Source organism: Primulina tabacum, chromosome 14, assembly GCF_025594145.1.
Source record: "Primulina tabacum isolate GXHZ01 chromosome 14, ASM2559414v2, whole genome shotgun sequence".
In the NCBI taxonomy this organism is placed as follows: domain Eukaryota; kingdom Viridiplantae; phylum Streptophyta; class Magnoliopsida; order Lamiales; family Gesneriaceae; genus Primulina; species Primulina tabacum.
This window is the reverse complement of record NC_134563.1, coordinates 9,815,836-9,840,914: the sequence shown is the minus strand read 5'-3', so window position 1 is coordinate 9,840,914 and position 25,079 is coordinate 9,815,836. Positions and strand designations below refer to the sequence as shown.

General features: G+C 34.5%; 2 protein-coding genes and 1 pseudogene across 2 annotated transcripts; 1 reads left to right on the top strand and 2 right to left on the bottom strand.

Moving 5' to 3' along the window:
* Positions 1-1,562: 1,562 nt before the first annotated feature.
* Positions 1,563-5,961, bottom strand: LOC142524519 (receptor-like protein 4; annotated as a pseudogene).
* A 15,175-nt stretch (positions 5,962-21,136) lies between these two features.
* On the top strand, positions 21,137-22,715 carry LOC142524841 (putative galacturonosyltransferase-like 3). Its single transcript, XM_075628965.1, has 2 exons — positions 21,137-22,253; positions 22,382-22,715. Exons 1-2 carry the CDS (start codon positions 21,228-21,230, stop codon positions 22,406-22,408), a joined length of 1,053 nt encoding a protein of 350 aa, XP_075485080.1. The 5' UTR covers positions 21,137-21,227; the 3' UTR covers positions 22,409-22,715.
* Positions 22,716-22,873: 158 nt separating this feature from the next.
* LOC142523773 (uncharacterized) lies at positions 22,874-24,700 on the bottom strand. Its single transcript, XM_075627505.1, has 2 exons — positions 23,293-24,700; positions 22,874-23,208 (listed from the first exon to the last, which is right to left on the bottom strand). The coding sequence occupies exons 1-2, from the start codon at positions 24,698-24,700 to the stop codon at positions 22,874-22,876; spliced, it is 1,743 nt and encodes a 580-aa protein (XP_075483620.1).
* Positions 24,701-25,079: the final 379 nt, after the last annotated feature.

Sequence of the window (25,079 nt, the reverse complement as noted above, 5' to 3'; positions counted from 1 at the left end):
AAAAATAATATTAGAAAAATAAATTAAATTAGAAATTTATATTTCCCTTCAATAGGTATTTGAAGGTTCACTAGTCTTAGAATCAGAAATAAATAGGCTTATTCTTTGTTCACTTGAATCAGAATTCCAATCCGAACTCAAAACCGGATTGATATTTTGTTCGACAAATATGAAAATCCATATTTTATTATCGTGTGTTGTAAGAATGGTCTTATCAATAGGCTTGTCAAATTGGGTTAGACTCGTCGGACCGGCCCGCCCCGCTATAAAAATTGAGCGGGTTGGGTTGATAAAATAGCAGCCCGTTTGGAGGCGGGCCAAATGGGCTGAGAGCCCGTTTGGGTTGCTGGCCAAGATGGGGTGGGACTAAACGGGGCGGGCTGGCCCGCCAAATTAGAGTAAAATTTTATATTTTTAAGTTTTATATAAAAATTCTTATTTCTTCCTTATTTTTTCTCCTGCACCTGGCCTCCATCACTCTGGTAAAATCTCTATGCTTCTATTTTTTTTTTTTTAAGATGTTATGCTCTCCAATCTCCTCCCTTTTCTCTAATGTTTAACTCGAACTAATCCAGAATTATCGAAATAATATAGTAAAAAAAGTAATTATGTATTCTTGAACACATAATATTTTCTGAAATTTACAACCGTCTGTTTCCTCGACTTTCTGTTATCTTTCAATGTTTCTCACTTTTTAAGAAAAAGATGATGGTAAGAGGTAGGTGCCTTGTGCGGACAAACCCTTAATATCGTTAATTTTTGTTTTGTTGTGAGAACAAATCCTTAAGAAACTGGAGAAAGTGTATACTAAAAAAGATTTGAAATTCACGTTTAAAGGTTTCATTATATTTACGGTTGGTGAGATTACATTAGTTAATTTTTAGTACACGTGTACGATGAAATCTTGTGTGAATTAGAATAAGCACTTTACTTTTTATGGATTATGTTGATTGTTGTATGCTTTCAATGTCTTATTTCAATGTTTTAAGTATTTTATGAAACTATTTGACTGAAATATATTTTTCTTCTATGTTTACTGTAATACTATTTAGTATTTTTTTCTTAAAAAAGATTAAGCGGGCTGGCCCGCCTAACCCGCGGTCCAAAGTGGGTTGGGCTTGGGTTGGCCATTTAGAGGCCCGCCAAAATGACGGGCTGGCCCGCCCAACCTAATGGCGGGTTGCGACGGGTGGCCCACTCCGTCAGCCCGTTTATCATGTATACTTATCAATACACAAATCCATATCTCCCCTTTTTTAGTTGCGCCTATATCCATATCCGCAGGAATTGGGTTCAAGCTTTTCACGGCCCGTTTTCATGAATGGACTCTTATTTTTAATAATCAAATGGATTTGCCTAACAACTCTAGAGTAAATTTTTTTAAGACTTACTCACCCTAATTTATTTTGTTGAAATGATTTCTATCAAAGCAAAATTGACTTGATTGACACATAATATCAATTTCAGTTACAAATTACGTAGAACGAGAAAGACTAGGTTGTCGAGAAATAAAGCAACTCACCATTAAGTACATGGTATACATAAAAATAACGACAGTTAAAGATAAAACCATATGCTAAAATTATATATTATTGTATTGTTTGAGGACATTCACATTGTATTTAAAATTTCTTACACTCACTCAATAGCGAAAAACTTGTTGCGATGCAATGTGAACTAACTTCCCTATCAGCCAAGAAACACTACTACCTGTAATCAATAATTTCTAGCACAAGCTGATGTGTCTTGAACTGCATCTTTTCAAACAGGTGACCTCTCTCAATCTTTTCGAACTTGAAATATGTATCCGTGCGATCAAGATCATCAACACTCAGCTATGTACATCAGCTTCAAGCGTCAAAACTTTGTTCTGTGCCATAGAGAGACGTATATGAGTCAGTTTTCATCATAGGTTGGTATGAATCCTTTGGCATGTTGGCTTTCCATTTCAAGAGTCATCAAGGATTTTTGTCGCTGATATCTGTTTCTTTTTGCAGCAAGAGCTATGAAAAGAATTTCAAGAATCAGCGAAGTTTGTAGCTAAAAGAATAGGAATTTTGGTAAAATAAAACCAAAAAATTAGTTTATTCGGGAACTTACACAATAGTTCATGAGGAAACCCAAAGTCATACTCATTTCTCCGCTTATTGATGCAGCAGTATATACCAAGAACCAATGGCGAAAAAATCACGACACATGACAGAGTTATACCAACTTTTGCACCAGTAGACAAGCCATTTTTCCCCCAAATTAGCGAACAACTAGGTAGAGAGGGTACACCGCATAATTCTTTATTACCATAAAGGCTGTAAAATAAGATCATATGGTTTACTAAATAAACTTGAGAATAATAGTGAACGTGCAAGTTTAATAGGAATAAGAAATATGGGAACATACTCTATAGTTCCACCATGGAGCCCAATCGAGTAAAGTGCTTCCGGCACCTGTCCCTCCAACAAGTTATCATTCAAGAACCTGAGCACAAACAGAATGCATATTAAGACAGACGAGGAACTAAATTTGTGTTCTCGTGTGTCTTGTGCATTTATGCCAGTCCTTTGATCAGGAGAAGCTCCCAACTTACACAAGCTGCAAGCTGGCTGAAGTTAGAATATCAGATATGTAGCCAGTCAACTTGTTATTGGATAAATCCCTGCAACTAAAGTCGTTAATAAATATAAATTATGAAATCAGACCTTGTCCTCCATATTTGTTTCAACAAATAAATTTAATTTGGGGACAAAAATATCTTAGTAAGATAAATGATTTCAAACAGCATTGATAAGCTGATGCATTTAAATGAAAATTAAATTCTTACAGCTTCACAAGAGACTTTTGACCCAATCCCGAGGGTATACTACCTCCCAAAGAATTGGAACTCAAATTCCTGCACATAAAAATATTTTTCCAGATATTGATTATGCAGAACCGCAACGAATTATGGTAAATGACCAAATATGAACAGAAAACCAAAGTGCTGCAGTATGGATTCAGTCGAGTATTATTTAAAAAAATTATTGATCAGAAAGAGCAGCAATCATTAAACAACACAAATTGGTAAAGTGAATACTCAATAGGTTAAAGTGAAGGTTCAGAGAGTTTCATGGAAGAATTAGACAATAGCTCCATCTTTTTACTGTCCCAATGTCAATGTTGAGACATCTGCTATGGTCTCATGATTCAAACTTATCAAAATTCAAAAGTCGGAGATAGAATATCAAAAATTTCTCATAGCCCAACAAAAGTCCACTACTGTCAACACATGCAGAAAACAGCTTTCATATGCAGATAATTAGCAGAATAACTCATTTAAAGAATCTCGATTAGTTACTACTTTCTATCCGAGCAGCAATGCACAATGAAACAATGATCAAAGAATTTAATGATTGATACTTACAGGCTTACCAAGTTTGTCAAAAGACTGATTTGTTCGCTAATATACCCCTTCAAGCCTTGGCTTCCAAGATCTCTGTGAAAGAGATAAAATAAAACATTTGAAATATCTACTCCCCAGGAGTATGGTGACTAACGTGCAATGAACTTGCAATGTCTCTTTCATGATACGGAAATTTAAAAGACCCACAAAATGACTTAATTGGCAATCATGAACTTGTTAAAATGACATGCAAAGCTTTAACCAGATGCCTTAGTTCAATGATCGTATTACGAATGAAATGGCCCTTGGAAAGCTGTTTCCTGTTATAATACTTGGTCGCATACACAAATCAAAATCTATTTTCAGAAATAAAATTCCAGCTACCAGTTCCAACTCAGAGTCTTGAACTAAGTTAATCAAGATTATGCAAAAGAAAAGTACTAGCTTACAAACTACAGCACAGCTTTCTACACATATTCTTTCTTTGTTGTTGTAAATTCTAATACAATAAAGACTTCAAAAAGTGGAGGAGCACTTACATTTGGGAGACAACAAGGCCAGATTCATCTTTAGTGGGATGACAGGTAACACCCTCCCAAGCATCCCAAGTGGTAGGGGCACAAGGGTCTCCATTCCACCCCATTCTGTCTGGGATACGAAGCGATTCCTTCAGTGCTCTCATCGCAATAACTGCAAATGTTTTGGCACAAACTATTACAAAGATTTGTTCACATAGTTGTGTTCTAAATGCTAAATAGAGTTACAAATCACTCACAACATGTCTTAATTACCAAAGATAGCCGGTTCAGCACTAAAAATGAATTCCTATATGATAAGAATACGAGATTACCTACTTTCGACTTAACAATTCTAGAATTAACTTCTTCTAAATTTTACAAAATCCCATTATCTTCAACAATCCAACATCTAACTGAATAGCAGAAACAAAATTTTGATCTTTTCCTTTTTCCCAGCCAAACACAATGCATAGAAATATAATCAGAATCCCGAAAAGCATCAAAGGAGTATACGATACACATACCCTGATCAGCAACTGTTTTGAGATCAAGAGGCACAATCGCATAATTCTCGAGCCCGCAAATGATCGGTGCCCCGATAACCGACTCCAACCTCACACTCAAAGTAGTACTACTCAAATTCTTGACTACATAACTCCAATCGTATGCAGCGAAACCCCCCACTTTCTCATACACATCCACTCTACTTGTATTTTCTCCATTCACTACCACATCAAACACCCTCTGACCAGCTTTATTCACACTCAAATCTATCTCAGCAAAATGGAACCATAATAAGTAGTCGAGCTTCGCATCAACAGGCAATTCATACTCTAACACGCCACCGCCGTTTCCTAAAACAGTTGTCGCGGTCTGGTAAAGCTTTTCCGGGAAATAATTTGGGCTTTTTTCGACGTTAATTACGTTTTGAACCGCGGAAATTGCTTTGATTGTTGCTCCATTAGTAATGGATACGGATGGTTGCCGGAATTCTGTATCAGACTGCCATGACCGGCCGAAGGAATCTGTGTCATTGCTGAATCCGGGTCCCCATTGATCCGACCCAGACGAAAACCTGCCGTAGTTAACCAGAATATAATTGCTTGAATTTCTTGCGTAATCGAAAGGGTACGCGTTGCTGTCAATTTGGGTCAATTCCAAAGACCCAACAACAGGAGAATCAGTAGCAATACTATAAAAGCAAATATCAACATTCGGATCATCGAGAGAAAAAAACAGATCTGAATAAGCTCCCGATCAAGAAACCGATTCCGGCCATGGAGAACGCCACGAGAAGACTAGAGTGCCCTCAACAGAGACGTCAAAAGACGGCGAGTGAGACTTCCCGTCGAAGTTATCGTACACAGTGAACATACGGAGAAAGTATCGGCCGGAGCCGGCGGACATGGGAATGGTGTAGCAGTTCTTCTTACCAGAAGATATGGGAAAGTAGCGGAGAGTCTTCTCTTGCTGGTGGAGGAAGTGTAGCGGCTCCGACACGACCGAGGCGGCCCCGCCGGAGTAGAAGCGGTCGGAAACCCACGTCGTGTGGAAAGCATCTGTGGAATTCACGAGGCCACCGCAGTCAATGTGTAGACTGTAGTCTGCGAAAAAGGGGCAAAGCAGTGAGAGTTAGCTGATCCGTTTCCAAGTCAATTAATTGAAGCTAAGAAAAAAGGGAAGGTACAGCTAGATACAGATAACTTATGTATAGGTTGGTGTACACTCACTGAAGGGAGAGGATAGAGAAAGAAAAGGAAAGAGAGAGAGGAGGAGAAGGAGAAGGAGAAGGGACATTGTAGGTCCTCTTCGCGGCGCGCTTCGTTTTAACGTTTCTTGTCTGGACATTACATGAACGAACAAAGAGAGAGAGTGCTTGTTTTGTGAGTTACAGTGGAAAACGTAGGAAACAGAATGATTAAGACAGATAAGGATCGGGAATTCTGTAAATTATATATATATTTATGGGATTAAAAATGGATTTCTACTTCAGTCTCCATGGATGATGGATTTAAGGTTCGAAGGAGATTTGTCAAAGGGAGGGTTGACTTTTTGTGAGGTGGAGTGTGTGGTGTCATGTTCATTAAAAAAAATTATACCGTAAGTTGGAATATAAATGAATTGAAACGAGTAGAATATTATTAAACTTTAAGATTTGATTTAACGGGAAATTGGCCTTCAGTCCCTGGATACTTTTTTAGTACCACATTTCCACATGAAGTGTACCACATTTTGTATGACATAGTACCACAATTTTGTGGGTAGGGAGTGAACCCAAAGAAATATTTTGATTGGAAATTTTTCACCAATTTCCCTTTGATTTAACCATTTTGTGTTTGAGTTCGATTCAAAACTCGAAATTTCTATTATTATTTTTTTTGCTGAATTTCAGCTCGAAATTTTCGAATATATTAAAGGACTATTCGAGCTATTGTTCGAACATTAATATTCAATAACGTAGGTTCGAAAGTTCGAAAAATCCGAAAATCTCAAAATGAATATATGTAATATATAATTATTTTATATAAATAAAATATTAAGATTGTCGAACTATCGGACAAGATATTTTTTACTCGAGTTTGGCTCGGAAAAAAGTTCCAGTATGTTCGAGTTCATCGAATTCAACAACTTCAAATAAAAATCTAATATTTATCGAGTCAGCTTGAAAATCTCACGAATCTGCTCAATTTGTTTACTGCGTGCGGGACGCCATATTTTCCTATCTAATATAATCTAACAAAAATATCTACATGAACAAGATTTGAACTCAAAATCAGATAGATTTTGGACTTCATCCTTACCACAAAGTCAATTCAAAAGAATTCACTTGCAAATAGTTCATATTAATTTGGTTGTTGAGATTTCAATTTAAAAATCAAATTCATTTGCATTAATATGAAACAATAAAGTTCACTCTATGATGACGTTGATCATTAAATCCAGTATAATTTTTAAAACATGTGTTTTGACTAGATTTTTGTAAACAATTTATGAAAATGCTTTTTAAAAAATTGTTCTAAAAATTACAATTTTTAAATAATAGTTGAGGGATGGTTTTTGATGTTTTTAGAATAATAGAGAAAGTTGTTCAAACATATTTAATAATAACAATATATTTATAAATTAGTTGTCCAAAACACATATTTATTCTTAAAAAAACAATTTTTAAAATTTTTTCTATAAAAATATTTTATAAATATTTGTCCAAATAAAACTTATATCTCGCCAATTAATCATTAGCAGAATTTCGAACATACTAACTAGTAAAATATATTCTTAAATAGAGAATTAAAGTGTGCGTATAGGTAAGAATCTTTGGATGCATGTACGTGACCAAAGAGCATACAGCACTTTGCCCATAATATTTGCTTTATTCATTTATAAACGAATTCCTACTCTTTGTATACACAAATCTCATTATTCATATTCAAGTTTCTCCTCGAGTCACTTAATTTTCAAATACTCGGAACAATTTTACTCACCTTGAGAGAATATTAACACAATATTGCTGCACATCTACCTGCGATCAGCGTTGTAAGAACGGGCTATCGCTATCGATGGCATGGCCCGTAACTCATCAGAATTTGTCATTAAGTGATGCATGGTAAGGTTAGGAAATTGTCAATCCATTCCATCTATTTTATGTGGCATGATGAGATTTTCGCACATGCGTAAATCTTACAAAGAAATTCATAAGTCATATTTTAGATTATTTGACAAATAGTTAATACAACATGAGTCAAATTCTACTCTAATAATATATAAATAAAATATTGAGCGGTGACCGCAAAAGCAAATGCTAGTGGGAAATGGTCGGTTTAAGTCCAAATTCGAGGTGGGCGGCTGAATTTAATTGGAGGTGTAGCAGCACCTTTCACGTCATCGCTTGTGAAAATATCCCAGCTCCCAACCACCTAATTAAGCAGGGCATAAAATCTGTTCAAAATCACAATTTACTCATTTTTCCTCTAAAATTTATTTGTCATGCACATGCAGACAAGCCAGTGAGGGCTAATAGGGACCATTTTTGTTATATATATTTAAAAAAAAAAAAACATCAACATTTGTCTCGTAGGATCCATGGAATCTTCCCCTCAAACCAGTCATGATATTATTAGGCCATGAATTCGAGTTGATTGCTTAAACCATTATTTGATATGGAATCAATTTGGGATTGCCCCTTCTTTAAGAAAAAGCTCAATTAAACTATAAATACTATATACTATACGATTGAATGGGAGAGTCTCTCAAATATATATTGTCATTTCAATTCACGATTATGTGTGTGTATATATATGTTTATGTGTGTGTATTAAATGGGAGAGTCTGTCAAATTATATTCGCAAGCAGAAACATTTATCTAAACTATATTTGGCTATTTGATTTGATCCACTCTAGTTTAAGTCAATATTGTTGTGCGCGTGCGCGCACATATATATATATATATATATATATATATATATATATATATAATCGTGAATTGAAGTTGCTATATACTATACGTTGAATGGGAGAGTCTCTCAAATATATATATAGCTAGCCACTTCAATTCACGATTATGTGTGTGTCTATATATATAAATGTGTGTGTGTATTAAAAGTGAGAGTCTCACAAAAATATATAGCAACTTCAATTCATGATTGTGCGTGTGTGTGCGTGCGCGGACGCGCACAATATTGACTGAAACTAGAGTGGATCAAATCAAATACAGCCTAGTATATAGGTTAGATAAATGTTTCTGGTTGCGATTATAATCTTTTTGAATATGAAAATTTTACAGTCCTTTGATTTAGATAAATTTTCTATCATTAAAAAAGCCGATGACATAATGTTTTAAAAGCAATAATTGTTTATTACATGTCATTCTCATAAAACATATCTAACAAATATTCCTTCCATGTAAGAGGCGTTCATTTCAAGCCAATGTACTGAACTAACGCTTATGCAACCGAACAAACTATCACACAATTCCCTCTGTCTTCTCGTGATATTAGGGTTTTTAAGCCCGTGACATGCATTCGTTTCATTCTTTCTTCTTCTTTTTAAGTTTACCAAAAGAGAATCTGTACTTTTTTTTTTGCATAAATTGAAGAAGTTTCAGTCTATAATTTTCCCAAAATGATGATAAATGGATTAATTAATGTGATTAAAAATTATATTTTAAGTCTGATATATTTTTAATGAAATACTCTGCCAAAATATAATTATTAGCTATATTTTCTAATTTTAAGCTGAAATCTCTCAAGAAATTAATTTATAATCTACCCGTATGTGTTGTTTGTGACGGGAAGCCAGCCGTTCTGCATGTGAAAATAAATAATTAATACCTAACTTACTCACAATTTACAATTAATGCACTATCAAAAGAATAATGATAATTTGATCTTATTATAATTAAAATATATACAAAATATATAATATCTGATGTATTGATCAATTCCAAAATAAAATATATCACTTCAACCACCAGCATAGCATTCATGTGGGTGCACCTCGAGTATAAAAAACAAGGGAAAAGACCAAAAAAAAAAAAAAAAAAAATCTATCGTAATGGATGATCAAGCACTCTCTAATTTCTTTTTCTCTCTTTGTTTTCCTCTTTTGAGTTAATAATAGAGTTTTGCCGCAAATCGCAATTAGGTATTTCGATTCATAATTTTTCTCAACTTTGAGAAATTTGTGTTAAATGGATTATGTCATTAAGTAGCAGTACTCTTTGATTTAATGTCAAAATTCTAATCTGAAGAATTTAATGATTTTACATGAGATCTTGTAATCAACTTATATATATATATATATATATATATATATAGCAAGAGATTGGATCGAACATCTCAGATAAAAATTAAAAAAAATAAATAAATATATGTTTATTTATTTTTTCAAATTGTCTAATATAGTTTATCAGTCTAAAAACTCCTAATAACAGTAAACTTGTAACCCTTGAAACGTCAATTGCAGGGGTAAGTGAGAATTAAAAGTATGGAGTGTTTGAAAATTAAATCATAAAGCCAATATGAGTTAAAGTTTGAGTGTTTGAAGAAAAATTTATTCTAAACTTAATTTTTAAAAAAATTACAACAATATTCTTAACCTACCAAACGTTTGCCTTTATTAATTATTTAAATTTTGGTTATGACTCCATCCATCAACAATGATTTATAAATTATTGTGAAATTTTGAATATTTTATTAAATTTTCAATATTTTATATCAAAATTAATTTATCTTTTTATAAAATTCTAGAAAATTTATATAAGTTTTAATTAAAAGAAAAAACAAATGAAAATTTTGTATAAATGCACAAAATATATATTAAAACAAAAAAACCAAATCTGGAAATTTAAAGTACAAAAAAATAATTTTTATAATATAAAATACTTGTTATAAAATATGATTTTAAATTTTACGAATTTTATTCGAAACTCTTAAAAATCATATATAAATAAAATTTAACATTTAATAAAATCTCCAAAAATATTTATAAAATTGAAAATAATCGTGGAATATGATAACTTTTTTAAGGATTCAAATGTCAAATTATAATTTTAAACTATTAACAAAAAATCAGAAGTAAAAAAAAAAAACATCTCAATCTTAATTCTAAATTATGGTTAAAAGTTATATAAGTTGAAGCAAAAAGAAATTGGTTTTCATAAACATCTCAAAACACTTAAACTTATCTAGAATCCACAAAATATTTTCTAAAAGATCTCTGGAACACTCTCTAAATCTTATCTTCCAACTGATTTGCTACCTTAACTGTCTTTATTAGGGGTGGGTACAGGTATATCGTACCGAACTACGGTATCGTATACCATACCGAAAATATCGGTATGGAATTTTTCTATACCGATACCGATACCGGAAATTCGGTATAATAAAATTATTAAAAAATAATAATAATAAAAAATTATTTTCGGTATTTCGGTATATACCGAAATACCGAAAAAAAAAATATTTCGTACCGATACCGATACCGAAAATTTCGGTACGGTCGAAATTTTCGGTATCCCGATTTTTTCGGTAAGTTCGGTATTTTTTCGGTACGATTTTTCGGTATTTCGGTATTTTTTCCCACCCCTAGTCTTTGTACACAACTTTTCTATCTACTGATTTCGTGGGGCTTTTATGTAATTGTCGTCCTACCATGCTAGGACTAAATATTTTAAATTGTTGCAACTAATGTTTATTTTGTTAAAAGTAAAATTTACGGTAAAAAATAAAAATCTCAAACACTCAAAATTTATCAAACTACACACTTTATAAAATTTTCTCTCTACTCAATTGTATTTTTCTTCACACATTGAGAGACCTATTTATAGAATTTCTTTGGAAATAATTCAAAAATAAATACATCATTACATACATCATCACACATTAATTCTAAATATTTACAACTCTTATTTTCAACATTCAACTTTCTTATTTTCAACATTCAAATATTACAACTCATAATTTTCAACACTCCCCCTTGTGACGATGATCATGATACAATGATTATCTTCATTACATGTTTTATACTGCCTCGTTAAAAACCTTACTAGGAAAAACCCATTGGGATAAAAATCATAGTAAGGGAAAAAGAGTGCACTCACGTAAACTCCCCCTCATGTTAACATGAACGATTCTTCGCAAATTTCGTAGATTTCGTATCCAAATGTTATATATATGATTTCTGAATATTATTGTAGGAAGTGTCTTTGTGAAGAGATCTGATGAGTTTTTACTTGATTGAATGTAACGAATATCAATATCTTTATTTTTCTCAAGCTCTTATGTGAATGCGAAAAACTTAGGGGAATATGTTTAGTTCTGTCGCTTTTTATGTATCATTTTTTCATTTGAGTAACACATGCAGTATTATCTTCATATAGTGTCACGGGCTTCTTGTCGAATGATAATCCGCATGAGATTTGGATACGTTCGGTCATTGATTTTAGCCACACACATTCACGGCTTGCTTCATGTAGTGCAATAATCTCGACATAATTTGATGAAGTTGTTACGAGTGTTTATTTCTATGAACACCAAGAAATTGCAGTGCCTCCACGAGTAAATACATATTCTGTTTGGGAACGTGTCTTGTGTGGATCAGATAAATACCCAGCATCAACATAACCAATTGTGCTTTGATTGGTAGTCTTTTGAATACAAAAGTCTCAAGTATGTCAATCCTCGTAGATAACGGAATATATATTTAATTCCGTTCCAATGTATTTTTGTTGGATATGAGCTAAAACTTGCCAATAAATTTACAGGAAAAGATATATCAGGTCTTGTGCAATTTGAAATATACATAAGGGCATCAATAGCACTTAGATATGGTACTTCTGGACCAAGAATAACTTCATTATCTTCACATGGACGGAATTGATCATTTTCTATGTTTAATGATCTAACAACCATTGGAGTACTTAGAGGATTTGATTTATCTATATTAAAATATTTAAGGACCTTTTCTGTATAATTTGACTGGTGAACAAATATTTCACATTCTCTATGTTCAATTTGCAAACCCATACAATACTTTGTTTTTCCAAGGTCCTTCATTTCAAATTCTTCCTTCAAGTACGACACAACTTCTTGAATTTCTTTATTCGTTCCAATGATGTTTAAATCATCAACATATACAGCAATAATTACGCATCCGGATGTTGTTTCTTAATGAAAACACAAGGATATATTGAATTGTTTATATATCCCTTTTTTTATTAGTGTTCACTTAGTCGATTATACCACATTCGACTGGATTGAGTTAACCATATAATGATGTTTGCAATTTCACTAGAATAATATTTTCTGGGTTTTGAAGTTTGTGCTTCAGGCATCTTAAATCCTTCAGGGATTTTCATATATATATTACTATCAAGTGATCCATATAAGTAAGTTGTGACAACATCCATAAGACACATTTTTAAATTTTCAGATACCGCCAAACTAATCAAATATCGAAACGTAATTGCATCCATAACAGGATAATATCTTTTTTCATAATCAATTACAGGCCTTTGAGAAAAACCTTGTGCAACAAGTCAAGCTTTATATCTTACTATTTCATTTTTCTCGTTTCGCTTTCGAATAAAGACCCATTTGTACCCAACATGTTTTACACCTTCAGGTGTAAGGATTATAGGCCCAAAAACGTTACGTTTATTTAGCGAATCCAATTCAATCTGGATGACATCTTTTCATTTTATCCAGTCCTGTCGATTTTTACATTCACCAAATGATTTTGGTTCATGATCTTCATTGTTATTTATGATGTTAAATGCCACATTGTAAGAAAATATCTCATCAATTTCTTTTATATCTTTTCGGTTCCACATTGATAGAGATTTCATGATTCTCGTCAGTTTGTGGTTATGACGGAACATTTTTATCATCATGTATTTATGCTGGAATATCATTCTCTATTTTGTGATCATCGTGTTTCTCTATGCTTTTTCTTTTTCGAGGATTTTTATCCTTGGAACCGCTTGGCCTTCCACGCTTGAAGCGTTTGATGACATCATGAGTGTTTTCAATTTGTTTCTTTGGAATTTCAATTCGAGTAGGGGCATTTACAGCATGTATATTTGATTTAGTTACCCCTTTTGTGTCTGCAAATGCATCTGGTATCTGATTTGCTATTCTTTGCAAGTGCACAATTTGTTGTACATCTTTTTCACATTGTTTAGTTCTTGAATCCAGATGTAACAATGATTATGTATACCATGTAATTTCTTTTTCGATATTTTTCTTTTCTTCCCCCAACATTGGGAAGATTCCCTCATTAAAATGACGACCAGAAAAACGTGCTGTAAACACATCGCATGTCTGAGACTCAAGATATCGAATGATTGATGAGCTATCATAACCAACATAAATTCCGATTTTTCTTTAAGGTCCCATTTTTGTTCGTTGAGGCAGTGCAAAAAGCACATATACCATACATCCAAAAATTCTCAGATGAGAAATATCTGGTTCTTTACCAAATGCAAGCTGCAATGGGGAGTATTTATGATATGCACTCGGTCTGATACGAATTAATGCAGCAGCATGTAAAATTTCATGACCCCATATAGAAACTTGGAGTTTTGTTTTCATAATCATTGGTCTAGCAATCAGTTATAGACGCTTAATCAATGATTCATCTAATCTATTTTGTGTATGTACATGGGCCACTGGATGCGCAACAGTGATTCCCATTGACATACAATAATCATTGAAAGTCTGGGAAGTAAATTCAGCAGCATTATCAAGTCTAATTTTCTTAATTGTATGATCGGAAAAATTGATTCCGCAATTTTATTATTTGAGCAAGTAATCTTGCAAATGCCACATTTCAGGTTGATAATAAGCATGGGTTTTTTTATAAATAATTTAATTTTAAAAAATTAATTCAAAAATAAATTTTTTTTAAAAAAAATCAAAAATACTTCAATTCGTGCTTACGAAGCACGAACCATGACTGGAGCCAGGATCCGTGCTTACCAAGCACGGACGCTCCAACGTGGAACCAGGGTCCGTGCTTACAAAGCACGGACTCTGTATATTTTATTATTATTTTTTTTTCCTTTTTCTGATTAATATTGGCCGTCCATTTATTCAACTTTCACGTGAACTCTGTGATGCTGAAATTTCACGTGAACTCTGCATTCTGAAATTTCACGTGAATTGAAGTATTCTTCAACATTCTTGTATATATAACTAATGATAACTTCGACGAATAAGATATCAATTTCATCTAAATTTTTCTCTCAAATTTAATTGGCAAAATGTCTAACATCGATGTACTCTTATATTTTGGTGGTCATGTAGTTATCGATAATGGATATGTTGAATATAGCATTCCATTTGTTAGACCGATACGAGTATTACAATCTATTAATTTGTTGGAGTTGGTTGAAGTTGTGCATAAAATGTTAGGAATCGATCCAACAAATTTTTCTATGAAGTTGTCAACAAAATATTCATTCATGGAGAGATCATCTTGGCATGAAATTCAAGTCAATCTCGTTGATGATGATGTTTACAGTTTATAATGCAATGTGATAATATGTATGTGTTGCATTTATACGTGGAAGCAAATTCAATTGAGCATCATGTTGGATTTGATGATCCTGAATCCTACGTTCCACATGCATCCGATTCAGGTTTCAATAACCAACCCAATACTTCTACATATGGTGGTTTCCAGGATCAAGAATCTTACGTTCCACAGGTTACTGAAGGACTCGGTACTATAAATTTCGATGATGTAAGTGGGTCTTGGGATCAATATATCAATATCTCGTCGGAACAAAATCATGCTCCATATTGGCTGAATCCAATATTAGATATCAGTGCTCGTTGTCCGGATCTGGCCACTAATGATGATATTTGGAGGACTGATTCTGAACATGATATGTCATATAGCGAGTCTGAAGAAGAAGAAGTGAATGATGATGATGAAGTGAATACTTTTACCAATCCCGATGAGGGGACATCATCTTGACAACAATCTCGTGCCACATTACAGAGGCAGACCGTACCATTTCTTTCAAACACTTCTGAAATGCCATCATTTTTCAATAAGTTTTTTGGGAAAGAGCCTCCTGATTCTGTCGATGTACCTTCTGGAGTGAAAATAAGCTATTACAATCCGGATAGAGGTGAATTATGCGTTAATATGTTATTTAAAGATAAGAATGATCTTATTGCATCTGTGAAGGATTATTCAGTCAGAGTGGTCAGGCATGAGTACCGTGTCGTGGATAGCACACGTATTTTGTGGAAGTTACGGTGCAAAAATAATTCTTCTACAGTCGTTGTCAATGGGGACTTCGCGCTTCTTTCAAGGCCAAGAGTGGTTATTGAAAAATAACAAAATATGGCGGGCCTCACACATGTATATCTACCTCTGTTGATATAGACCATAAGAATTTGAACAGTGATATGGTGGCACATACGCTATTGGGAGTTGTTCGTTGTGATCCTTCGTACGAGATTAAGTATATCATCGAAAATGTGAAAGATAAATATGGATATCAAATCTCGTACACGAATGCATGACAATGTTTGAAACGTGCTATGGAAATTTTTTATGGTACATAGGAGAGCTCCGTTCAATTACTTCCAAAATATATGTGTTCTTTGTCCAAATATAATCCGGGCACAGTTGTGGAGTGGAAGCATCTCAGAGCCAAAACTAAAATGAGTAAGACACTGAACTATGTTTTTGGGCATTCAAGTCGTGTGTTGATGGGTTTCGGTATTGTCGGAAAATAATTAGTGTCGATGGTACACACTTGTATACCAAATACAAGCAAAAAATGTTGATCGGTGTCACTCTGGATGGGAACAATCAGGTTCTACCGCTAGCATTTGCTATTGTGGATGAAGAAACAACATATTCTTGGAAATGGTTCTTGGAGAACCTAGGTAGACATGTTGTTCGTGGTGGAAATGGTGTGTGTCTTATTTATGATAGGCATCAGGGCATCGTGCGTGCAACTGAAGATCTACCATATTTTCAACCTCCTTACGGTGTGCATCGTTTTTGTTTGAGACATGTTTGTTCAAACTTTAATGCTAAATTCAAAGACGTGCATTTGAAAGATTTATGCTGGGCGGCTGGCACACAAAATCAAATATGTATGTTTGAAGCAATAATGGAGGCAATCAAACAAAAAAACATTTTGGCGCACCGATATTTGGCTGGAATTGCGAAAGAAAAATGGAGTTTGGCTCATGACTGTGGTTGGCGTCGTGGGGTGATGACAACCAATATGTCGGAATGTTTAAATAGTGTTTTGAAAGGTGCTCGTAGACTTCCTATATCTGTCATAGTACACTTGACACTTCTGAGGTGCGTACAATATTTCATTGAACGTGTGACAAGAGGTGGTCGTATGGTTCAGGACAATCAGCTGTGGTCAGATTATGCATGTCGGAAGTATGAGAAATGGGCGAGAAAATCTAGTGAACATCGTGTTGCCAAATATGATGTACGTGAGCAAAATCCTTCGGTTGCAACTGTTGGAAGACCAAGTCGTGGTCAACATATGTAGGTGGTGAAGTTATCAATGAGTGATTGTTCATGTGGTAAATGGAAGATTTTTGGTATCCCATGTTCCCATGCTATTTGCATCGCTAAGTGGCACTCTTTAGATCCGACAACACTTGTACAATCATGGTATAACATAGCTGAGTACTTAGCAACGTACGAGGGCAGATTTCAACCTCTTGCAGATGAGCGATACTGGGATCCTCCAACTTTCGAGTTGCACCACAACCCAGTTAGACGTGAAAGAAGAAGAGTTGGTAGGGACAGGACGACCCGAATGAGAAATGAGATGGACAGACCGGTAGTTAGAGAGAGACAACATCGATGATGTATTTTGTAAAATTGTAATAACGCTTTGATATTTTGAAAAGAAATTGGTATTTATTTATTAAAAAGGAGAAAAAAAATTTCAATCATAAAGTTAGTGCTTTCTACCGCTCGAGCGCGAGTTGTGCTGAAAATATTCTAGCGCACCGCTCGTGCCCGAGCGGTAGAAAGCTATCGCTCGAGCGCGAGGTGCGCTGGAGTTTTTTCCAGCGCACCTTGCGCTCGAGCGGTAGATTTACCCAACGTACTGCTCGCGCCCGAGCGATAGGGCTTACCCTTAGCCTACAGAAACTCTTAGTTACACAACTCCGTAAAAAAACGAATACAACAAAGTTTTGGAAAAGTCTCTTTTCCAGTTTACAAACTCTTCTCAATGATATAGTAAAATGTTTAACTTGAAGAGGTTTTCGAAACAGTAACAACACAAAATGATCTCAGAAGATCGGATATGGATGATAAAGCGTGTGCTGCTTTTCTGTATGTTGAGCTAGAAGATAGCTAGTTGATGAAAGCTCAAAACTCACGTTGGAATAATCGTTGCGTTGATAATGATAATAACGTTGTTTATTATAAATGATTGACTTCTATATATATAGAAAGCTTGAGTCCAACGTAAACAAAACGGCTTCTTTTGACTTCTGATAGAATCAGCTTTATCACCTAAAAAGGGTCCTGCAGAAAGCTATCAGAATAATCAGTCTTTACTTTATACCAAAATTGGTAAGGCGTATTAAATAACTATGTACAACATTAATGATGCAATTAATGCTAGTACTAGGTAAAGTAACGGTAACATTTAAGATTGTAACGATCAAGTAAAAGACGTTAAGTTACTTCTGCTTAAGCTAAGTTCTACTTATAAAGCTACGTTCTGCTTCTGGTTTTTCTAAGCTGATAAGTACTCGAAGAGTACTGCTTTTGTTAACGCGATACGAGAGCTTCTGCTTTTATATAGTCTTCTGGTTTTAGCTATTGCAACCTACTGATTTTGACTATCATCACCACAATTAAATTAAGTAACAATTTTTTTCTTTGCGGTGATGCCAAAACCTAGATGTTAGTATCGATGAATATGAAAGCAGATAACAAATAAGATAATCGATAAACAAACGGACAGTAAAACAGAGTTTAAAAGAATTTAATCATCAGTTCCAATGTCTCTGAATATTGTTTCCTCATCCTGAGGATCTTGATTTCTGAAAGAGGATTCTGCATGATGTCCTTCAGATTTGCCTTCTTCTCTGCCTTCTGCTTCCCCCTTTTTGGCATCATTGGCTTGAACACGAGTGAGTAAGTCATCCACTCGGCCAGTAAGAGTAAGAATGCCATTATTCAGCATCTCCAGAAATAGTGCTTGATTCGAAACTCGTTCATTTAGATCAAGAATATATTGAGTATTAGTAGAAATAATAACAATAATAATAATTATAAGTAGTTTTAAATAATAACAATAGTAATAATTATAGTAGTCTTAAATCATCGTAGTTTAATAATAACAATAGTAATAATTATAATTATAATTATTTTAATTACAATAATTAGAATATTTGTAATATTAGTATAATTAAAATATTTATAGTTATTCTTATTACTATTGTTATTATTATAATTATTTGTTACTATTACAAGTGAAGACAATATAATTATTTACAGTAATTAGTTTATTTATGTATTATAAATTATTATTTATTTTTAAAAGAATCTTATCATCTTTATTATATTTATCAATTCATCGTCAGCATATACATTTTATTATTTACAGCCGAAAATTGTAAATAAATTACGTTTAATATAAAATATGTACTTAAATTTTGTTGACAAAAAATATAATATTTTTTATATAATGATTTTTTGTTTACAAGATGACTGAAAATACAGATAATGTGTTGTATTTATGGGGTAGACGTATATCAAATAATATCAATGCTGAAAACATGGATGCACTAATTCCTCCACGCCGGATCTGACAAATGTCTTTGGAGATTGCATAATGCTGGGATTCACCTCTGTGTCCGCCTATATCTAACACAAACGGGTTTCATTTCGCATGTGTATTGTAGTAGTAGATGCAACAAGTATCATGCGACGTAGTAGGATTTTAATACACCAACTAAACATAGCTTTGCAGCATCTTAAACTTTTAATTTCTTATAATAATCAGTTTTTTTTTTTTTGTTTTTTTTATTATTAATTTTTTTTTTTTTATCTACACTCCTTTGAGTGAAATTTCCTTACTTCGGAAACATGCCCACGTATATATTTTTTGGTATAACTTTTGGTTGAGATGTAAACAAATCGAGTCGAATCGAACAATATTATATTCGAGCTCGGATTGTTTGAAAATTACTAAGCTTGTGAACAGATCGAGCTCGATTCATTAATAGTTAGTTTATCATGTTTAATGAGTCTAACTTGAATAGTTAAGATGGTTCGTTTTCAAGTTCGTTAAACAAACTCGTTTTTGTAACTCGTCGATTTTTTCTAACCAAAAAACCAACTGATATATAAAAATTGAAAGAATGTGCTTATCATTTTATAGGATTTCAATATATTAAATTTCAATAAAAATAGCAACGTGAGATCAAAAAATCATAGTCAACAAACTAGCCTAGGTCGGGCTCGAACTAACGAACAAACTCACGAGCTTATGAGCCAAACATACTTAAACTCGAGCTTAGATCGATAAAATTGTCATTCAACTCAATAAACTTAACGAACAATTGGAACAAACTTTTTACTTAACCTGGCTGTGAAAAACTCGCGAAATGTTTGTTCCGTATGCATTCCTTGTATTTTATTAAAAAGCCGCCCGCGACCTTAATTACGGGCATTAACTATGATTCACATTCCGTGTGTTGAAGGTTGCGACTAATAATCACTTAACCCACTATTATATCCTCTTAACCTAGTCATTCCCCTCCTAACCATCTATTCATTTCACCGCGTGTAAGCACCACCGCCCAACCAAAATTGAGTGTGTTCAGTACATTCCAGGTTGCGAGTGTGGATAAAACACCTTAGCGGCAATTAAGGGTGAGCTAAAATCTAGACCGTCGGGTACATTAAATCCAGTAAATTTTGACCGGGCAGAGATCATGTACGGTTCAGATCTTACGAATTTAATCGGAAACGCGTCTTTCCAGGCTGGCTTTCACAATCCTCAATCGATTTCTTGGTCCTACACCCATTCCATACGTACAAAATATATTCCCGCACTGTAATTTTTTAGGAAAATGTATTCCGAAGTTATTTTACCATAAATACATTTGTCTCAAAGAAAATTGTTTGAAATTATTTTATTAATGTTATTCCTTAATTATTATGCATATATGGTAACACATTAATGAACATAGACAATGAGTTTGATATAGCCGTGTATTTTTCTTTTATTTCAATATCATTAAATTATGTTAGTCATGTAACTCTATCATAAAGATAATAATATTTCAGATATAACATAAAATAATCTTAAACAATGTCGGAATCAAGTATTGCTGCATGATCTATTTTATTTTATTAAAGTTGAGACATGATAGTAACCAACTAGAAAGAAACTAATTTTTCTTCAAATTTTACCCTTATATGATTATAATATTACATATTTATTTTTTATTTTTTTAAAATTTCAACACATATTTTTATTATTTATTTATTTTATTTCAACAATTCAAATATCAATTTACTCCCTCTATAATTTGTCAAATTTTACTTTAATTAATCGATAATGAAAAAAAAACTATACACATACGCAATCTTGGGCAGAATAACCAGTAGGATTATTAAGCAAGTGGGCCATAACTATTTTCCAGGTTTATTAAATTAAAATTTCAAAAATATCCATTTTATTTATATTTTAGATTAAATAAAAGAGTTAGGCAAAACAAAGTTTACTTAGTTTATTCATTGCAATATACGATTTCATTAGCTTTTCTACCTCGCCCCCTCTCTTTATTTCACCTTCTCAACTGCAAATCGCCATGCCGCCAGATCTCCGTCACCTAACCACCACAGTCGCCGCCGTCCTCCTCCCTCTCCTTCTCATTCCTCTTCCACCACTCTCCGCCACCGATCACCAGCAATTTCGGGAAGCCCCCGCATTCCGCAACGGAGTCTCATGCGCAACGCCCAATGACAACTCCACAATACATATAGCCATGACTCTAGACTACGCTACCCCTTACCTCCGGGGATCAATCGCCGCCGTCCTCTCAGTCCTCCAGCACTCCTCCTGCCCGGAAAACACCTTCTTCCACTTCCTCGCGCCACCCGACCACCGCTACAACCTCCTCCGGACCATTATCTCCACCTTCCCTTACCTTCGATTCCACCTCTACCCCTTCAATTCCACCACCGTCAACCACCTCATCTCCTCCTCCATCCGCCGCGCCCTGGACGAGCCCCTCAACTACGCCCGTATCTACCTCGCCGACCTCCTCCCCTCCTCCGTCACCCGCATTATCTACCTCGACTCCGACCTCATACTCATCGACGACATTTCCAAACTCTGGCAAATCAGCCTTAACTCCCACGTCCTCGGAGCCCCCGAGTACTGCCACGCAAACTTCAGCCACTACTTCACCTCCAAATTCTGGTCGAGCCCATCATTCTCCGCCACTTTCAGAAGAAGAGACCCTTGTTATTTCAACACCGGAGTAATGGTAATCGATCTAACGAAATGGCGAAACCACGGATTTACTAAGAAACTAGAATACTGGATGAAAATACAGAAAAGATATAGAATCTACGAATTAGGGTCTCTGCCGCCATTTTTGCTGGTTTTTGCCGGTAATGTTGAAGGCGTTGAGCATCGGTGGAACCAACACGGGCTTGGAGGTGATAATCTTGAAGGCTTATGCAGGGATCTGCATCCTGGCCCGGTGAGCCTGCTACATTGGAGTGGCAAGGGGAAGCCATGGTTAAGGCTCGATGCAAAGATGCCTTGTACATTAGATAATCTTTGGACACCCTACGATTTGTTTAAACATGAAGCTTTATTTTCTGATGTATGATAATAATTGCTATCTTAAAAAATCTTAATTATGTTCGTTCCATTTCTATAAATAAAAATATTGCTGCTAAATCAGTGAATGATCATGCTGGGCCCATCTCCATGAATGAAATTGAAATGCAGATCGAGACGGAGGCTGGCAGGAAATGAAGTGAAAGGACGGAAAAGGACAAGTGTGAGAGGAATATCATGACCTGGGATGAGCGTCGGCATTGGAAGTCGCTCAAGTATACGAGTCTTTAACAACGGCGGCGGAGGTGGTTACGGTGGGAGGCTCAGCCGTGACGGGTGGCGGTGGATTTGCTTGTGTGATAAAATCTAGTATTTGTGGAAGTTGTCGGATATAGAAGATTCTCGTATAGCTGTCAAAGTTATCCTGACAATTATGGGTGCATGGTGATCTGTAATGCGCACAAGTTCAAATTTTCTACGTATACTCTATGTATGCATGTTACGTACATATCAAGATTCTATCTAGGCTATGATATGGTACGAGTAATCAAACAACAAAAAAAATCTTTTAATCATAAAACATCACAAAATAACTATTTTACAATTGTTTTCTTCGAGTCTTCATATTTTGAAACATTTGTACAATAGATTCATTTTCAAAGGTCAGAAATATATCTTTTCTACATAGACAATGAGACTATCATTCATCCAATCATCACTCATTCGATTGCGCAACCTGTCTTTCACAATTCTCATGGCAGAAAATACCCTCTCTACTGTCGTCGTTGCCACCGGTAGAATTAATGTCAATGTCAAAAGCTTATAAACCAATGGGTACATCATATTTTTCTTTGACATAACTAACTTCTCCGAAAGATTACCAAGTCCTTTCAATCCTTGAAATGCTCTGTTAGAACGCATATCACATATATAAGTTTCAAGTTGATCATCAAGTGTGAGGAGATCAAATCTTGAAAAATCTTGTGGATAAAATTCAGCTAATTGCATAAATTTTTTCTTGTCAAAAGCATAAAACAAGTTTTGTGGACACAAACAAGCTACACAAAGGAGTAACTATGTACCTGCCTCTGAGAAACGATCATTTAACTCTTGAAGTTGTATGTCGATAACACCATAGAATAAATCCACACGATAATGATGCAAATTTGTCACTTCTGGTGGATTACGATGGGGAAGACCACGTGGTGCCCAACATGTGAACATATCATCCATTTTGAGAACATCAATGTAATGTTGCTCACAAAACCGGTGAAAATTTTCTAAAAATGAATCCCAACCATCATCTCTCATTTTTTGGAGTCGGTGTTTGCATATTTGTACCAAATCCATTGCATTCACACTATCCTGATCTTTTTTTTGCAATGCTGTCGACAATTCACTCGAAATTCCTAAGACATGTTTCATCAAATGTAGATTGAATGCAAAATCAAATAAAAGTACTGACTTCAGTAAATTAAATGCTTCAGTTTTTTGATCATGAGAACTGGAATCATCTTTTGAAATTATTTCAAGCACATCAATGACAGCAGAGAACATGAAAATTAAGCTTATTAGAGAATTGTAATGTGACCCCCAACGTGTATCCCCAGCATGTTGAAGGGTAATTTCTTGATTAAGTCCCCGGCCACTTGAAATCTCACCCCTCTCCAATGCCTCGACAATAAAATTTGAATGTTTCTCTCGAAGAAGATCAGAACGTTTGCAAGATGCTCCAACAACATTTAACACATCACCAACAACACGAATGAAATTAGAAATCGGAAGATTTAGCTTGGCCACAGCTATAAGAGCTAGTTGAAGCTGATGGACAAAACAATGTATGTAAAATGCACATGGGTTCTCCTTTAAAATGAGTGCTTTTAAACCATTAAATTTACCCGGCATATTACTTGCTCCATCAAAACCTTGTCCTCTAAACTTAGACATGCTCAAATTATATCTAGAAAACATCTTATCAATAGCATCTTTAAGTGAGAGTGATGTAGTACTGGTAAGATGTTCAATCCCGATAAAACGTTCATTTACATGTCCACTACTATCCACGTAACAGATAACAAATGACATTTGCTCCTTTGTTGAAACATCACGAGATTCATGAACTAAAATAGAGAACAATGAATCACCAACATCTCTGATAATAACATTAATCGTTTCAGTGGCATTCACTATGTCCTTCTGAATATCAGGTGATGTCAACTTGCAATTTTTAGGAGCATTTTTCAATATCACATCATTAATCTCTTTATTATGAGCACCTAAAAATTCCAATTGGATAAGAAAGTTACATAGATTAAGAGAACTTTCAGTTTTATCGTGACCTCGAAATGAATGCCCTTGTCGCAACAAAACTCTAATATAATCAATTGAAGCATTGAGACGGATACGATAATCATTCCGCATTTGCTTTGACTGTTTGTGCAAAACTGGTTGAATGTGCTCATCTTGATTCATCAAAGTTTCACAATTCATTCTAGCTTTATGATGTTCGCTGTCATTCTATCCAACATGAATATTTAACCTATCTTTACACTTCCAATTTTTGAATCCTTCATTAACAAAAGCCTCCCCTCCAGTTTGTTTTCCTTTGGTTCTCTTGAAGAGATAACAATACAAACAATATGCGGCATCTTTTTCTACACTATACTCCAACCGATCACCAAATTCATTTAACCATGAAGGATTGAACCGTGTACGTTGGCTTACTCCAAATTTTCTTTTTGGAAATTCATAGCCTGAAGGTTGACATGGACCTTTTTGCAAATATGTCTTTCGAACTTGATCCCTAATATTAACATTATATTCACAAATTGGAGTCCTAAGTCCAGGATTTGCCGGTAGTTGTGAGAAA